The 4,933-nt window shown below is 40.2% G+C and overlaps 1 protein-coding gene across 1 annotated transcript in view; it reads right to left on the bottom strand.

Annotated features, from left to right (window-relative positions):
• Positions 1 to 4,933, bottom strand: part of LOC108447230 (transcription initiation factor TFIID subunit 4-like) — a gene marked incomplete at its 5' end in the record, with an annotated part of 146,090 nt that overhangs the window by 99,122 nt on the left and 42,035 nt on the right. The window contains one exon of the mRNA XM_017736554.1: positions 2,319 to 2,488. Coding sequence (XP_017592043.1) covers positions 2,319 to 2,488 — 170 coding nt within the window. The remainder of the gene's footprint in view (positions 1 to 2,318; positions 2,489 to 4,933) is intronic.

Below are 4,933 nucleotides of genomic sequence, written 5' to 3'. Positions count from 1 at the left end.
GCTCTTATTTTAGCAGTTTATATTCCAACTCTGGAATGGTGAATGGAAGCACAATCTCTGAAACAGCCTTTGGGGAACACTACTGAGTTGCTTGACAGAGCTCTTACTCAGAAAAGAGAGGAGGAGATTAATATTACAGAAAACTTGAAAGATCTAGCTTCTGAGAAAGGAGACAAGAGCAGTTTCCTAATACTGTACACACCACAAATCTCTCTTTTACTAAAACATTAAAAACCTGCCCTAAAACTGAAGTGATTAAATATGAATAGACCTAAAGGTAGAAAACAACATCTGTTTAAGTCATATTCAGACAAAAGTAAGAAGAAACAATGTATCTTATCTCATTTGTCAACAGACATAATGAAAACAGGAGAATAAGAACTCACATAACAGACTTTTTTCTAATGTGCTTGAGAAGGTCACAGGCACTTTGCTTAGTCCTGGTGTTGTCACAGCAACATATGGCAACACTGAGTCTTGTCATGAACTTACAATGTCATTATTTTAAGTGCCCAGTAGCACAAATTACTAAACTTGTGTGTGGTCCTAAGCAAACAACAAATCTGGCCACACACAGTGAAAACCCAGCTTCTAAAACTTCAAAATCAGCTGAAGGAATTCTCTCCTCAAGAGCCATAGATCCCAGATAGTAGCCACTTCTGAACTCCACAGCCACTTTCAAAACTATAAAAGGCTTCATGTAAAACCAAAATAAAGCTCTAAAAGTGGCTGCAGGAGATCACTAGGAGTGGCCGCTCTTCTGGATTCACTGCTTTTGAGAAGTAAATCCCTGCAGCTGCTTTTAAAAGCTTTGAAAGTTTCATTTTAATTATCAAAGCCAATAAAGCTTCAAACACAGCCATAGGGATTTGTTCCTCAGAGGAGCAAACCCCAAAAGGCAGTGATGAATAGTGTGATGGGTTCTGTGGCTCTTAAAGTATGTACAGATTCCTGTAAGTCCTGCACTTGTAATTACAGCTCCATGTTGTGCAGCAGTTGTTACAGCCAGACAGCTCATTTAAGGCTTATGTGGCAAATTCATTACTGATTTCCCATTCTTTTTAACAGTTTTAATATCTGTTGCCTTTTCCCCTTCTTACACCTGTATCAACTATTATGTGAGCATCCCTCAGAACAGTTTCTCAGACACATTTCATGAAGACCTCGCTGGCTCCAGTGTCAGGTGGTGCTAAGCCAGTCCCAACAGGCAGGACACGCTTTCCCAGCTGCACCACACGCCGTCATCACATCCTCACAGCGAGGTGACTACAGCCTGCAAAACCATTCCTTTCTCTGAAGGGGAACTTAAAATGGCATTTAGTAAAGTACAAGAGTGAAGTCTGACAATAAGTCAATGAAGAACTTGCCTGCAATTGCAATATAAAAAGGCTCCCGTTAATTCAATGAACATAAAACACAAATAACATTTCAGAAGCAACCACATGACTTAAAAAAACCTAACTGCACTGATTTGCAACAGGATTTTGGTCTTATCTTTAAAACTCTGAGAGCTAGATCCCTAAAAATTTGTGCTTTAAGCACAGGTTTGAAAGAGATACAATTTTCACCCCTAAACAATTGGAGCGTAGTACGTTAAGACACTGATGGCACTGAAAACACTACCAAAATTATGTTGAAAAATATATATTTAGGTACTAGAACACATAGTGCATATTAATAAAGTATGTAATATAAAATACATTCTATCTTACAGAAGCATATTTCCTAGCCTTAAAACATCGCTGATTTCGAACAGTTATTCTACTCAAGTTTTTAACTTCCATTTTCCAATGGCAGAATAAATAAACATAGCTTTTTGCCATGATAAATAAACACAGCTTTTTGAAAATATGCTGTAAGAAATACACTACAAACTTAAATAGATGCAGGTGTTAAGAACTGAATAACTGGTTTGTATACGGAAAGAAAATCTTGACAGGAAACTTAAACATTCTGTTAAATGTTATTCACAGGTGTCCTCTGTGACCTGTACTACTTACTTTACCTCTCTGTTTCAATCTTCTCATGTGTAAAACATGAAGGAGGACTGTGAGAAATAATTAATGTTTGCAAAGAGCTTTGAGATCCTTGGATATAAAAAACATGTGGGAAAGCATGAAGTTTAAAAGTACCAGCATGCTATTTTATTTCCAACTTGAGGTAAGTTACTTTTATCACAAAAACCTTGAAAGTTTAGAAATACAGAATTACATAATCAAATGCTTAAAAAACCATCTTAAGTGCTAAGCATATTCTGCTCCTCAGAACCTCATCACTCTGAAGGAAACACTCTCAGAAGGAAAGGATGTGCTTCTCACCCGTTTCAAGTATGCGTTTATGGAGAGGTATAGCAGCAAGAAAGGGTTCATCTTTACAGGACTGGATCTGGGTTCCAACCAAGTCAGAGTTGGTAGCCATAATTCGGGCACTTTCTTCATTAAGATTAACACCAGCCATAGAGGCAACATCATTGATGTCATCGTCATCTCTATAATTAAAAAAAAAACCATATAAAAACAATTCTGCATGAAATACATTCCTCTTTTTTTATCATCTGCCTCTCCAGAAGTAATCATCATGCCACATGCCTAATGGGTGGGCCAATTGAGGTACAACTCCACGTGTCTCCATTTTCACAGAATATATTCTACACTCAGAAATAACCACGTATTTCTCTGACCATATTAGGAACACATCAGAAGCAGGACAATTTGATAACAGAAGGTGTGACAAAGGTGTCTTCATCTCAGAGTCAGTGATATCAATGAAACCAGGATGACCGGGAAACTTAAGGCAATGATCACCACTAACAACAGAACATCATGCTTTCCTCTTTATAATGAAAACTATGCACAAAATGGTAAAATAAATACCAGAAATTAAAAGTAAAAACATGAATTTGTAATCCTACACTGTTTCACAAGTTCCTACTAAAATGGGCATCCAAGCATTTTCAGCAACAGTCAGGAAAGATTCTTTGACTATGCTGAGTTCACAGGTAATCCTGGGTTCCAAGTGTGGCTTGAGTATGCGCTAGTATTTTCTCTAGCAACATACAAAAATCAGTTATGTCAACAGGTTTTAGGAAAATGAGCTGCATTTGAGAAGACGATAGCAACTCCCAGGCCATTTTCTGCCCTGCAATATCCTTTTTACCAGCTTGAGAAAGTGCAAATAAATTTGAGTTTCCATACCAGTATCTCCCAAGCATCTTTTACCTCCTACCTCTCTGAGGTATGACTCAGAGCTGTGGAAACAGCCATCTGGATTTAGCACATTCTGTTTCACAGCTATTATTGACACAAACACTGTTTCAACATATTCTAGAGAGATTACACAACCTCTGAGAATATTATTTTCAGAATATATATATGGAAAAAACACATTCAAGTCCAGACTCCAATTACCGTATGTAGTAAACAAACAGAAGCCTAATTTAAAAGATATTTTAAAAATTCTTACATATATAATGTCCTATGCTAAAATACTAAAATACTTTATCATTTGTAACAAGTTTAATGCCCAGAGTAAAAACCAATAGCTCCAAGTAAGGTCTGAGAACAAAAGGAGGGAAATGCAGAAATCCATAATCTAGGTCCTCCCTCTCCTCCCATACTTTTCCTGTTGTCTGCACTACAGCAGCCAATTTTGGTGAAAGACTTTTATGGTTAGATAGATACTGGTTTTGTTTTCTTTTGTGGGAAGAAGTCAAGAAGGGACTTTTCTTTGTGTAAATCTGCAAAAATGTGCTGAACACTTGAGGGAGAAAAAGGAATATTTTACAATGCTTTTCAGAAAAACGCTACACGAATTTAATTTCTTAATTAATTAAGCTTCTATTATTTTCCAGGAGTGTTAAGCACTTGATTTCTTGTCTTAAAATTAAATTCCTGAGAACAATGTTGCAACATCATAGAATGGTTTTGGTTGGAAGGAAACTTAAAAGCCCATCCAGTGCCACCCCCTGCCATGGGCAGGGACACCTTCCACTGTCCCAGGCTGCTCCAAGCCCTGGCCAACCTGACCTTGGACACTGCCAGGGGTCCAGGGGCAGCCACAGCTTCTCTGGGCAGCTTGTGCCAGAGCCTCAGCACTCTCACAGGGAACAATTTCTTCCTAATATCCAACGAAACCTACTGCCTTTTAGTTTGGAGCCATTCCCCCTTGTCCTGTCACTCTGGCCCTTGTAAATGGTCTCTCCTTGTCTTTATTGCAGGCTCCGTTCAGGTACTGAAGGGCCACAACTGGGTCACCCTGGAGCCTTCTCCTCTCCAGGCTGAAAAATTCCAATTCTCTCAGCCTTTATTCCTAGGAGAGGTGCTCCATCCCTCAAACCCTGTCACTTTTACTTCTGACATGAGGAACTGGCTCCACATCCACACCCGGCCTGCCTGGGACTGCCTGCCCCCAACACCACACAACCAACACTGACTTAGATATTCAGTGACCAGTTCAAAAGTTTGTAATTCCACGAATGCAAAACCACAGGCAAAACTGAAAGAAACAAAGGTTTTGTCGGGTTAAAACCTGAATGCTTGAAATAGATTGAGAATCACCCACGACTCACAAGGCCCAAATCCAACAGGCTTCAAACCATGGGAAAACCAGACTCCTATCAAGGCAGCTATCAGAACACAAACTCTGAACTAAGTAAAATAGTGGAAGCTTCTGGAACACAGACTTGAACCCAGAATTTCAAAATAAAGCTGAAACTGACCACAGTACAAACGCAGTGGCGATCCCCCGGTGCCGGTGGGTCCGGGTGCCACTGCTGGCAGGAAGAGCACGAGGCCCCGGAGGAGCCTGGTGAAACAGGAGAGAGCAGGACCCCGGTGCTGGCTGCACACACAGCCCCGGAGGAGCCTGGTGAGACAGGAGAGAGCAGGACCCCGGTGCTGGCTGCACACACAGCTCCCCAGGGGCCCGGAGGGAC

The sequence above is a fragment of the Corvus brachyrhynchos genome, unplaced genomic scaffold, assembly GCF_000691975.1.
Source record: "Corvus brachyrhynchos isolate BGI_N302 unplaced genomic scaffold, ASM69197v1 scaffold66, whole genome shotgun sequence".
In the NCBI taxonomy this organism is placed as follows: Eukaryota; Metazoa; Chordata; class Aves; order Passeriformes; family Corvidae; genus Corvus; species Corvus brachyrhynchos.
The sequence above is the reverse complement of the archived record's forward strand: the minus strand, read 5'-3'. Positions and strand labels throughout refer to the sequence as shown.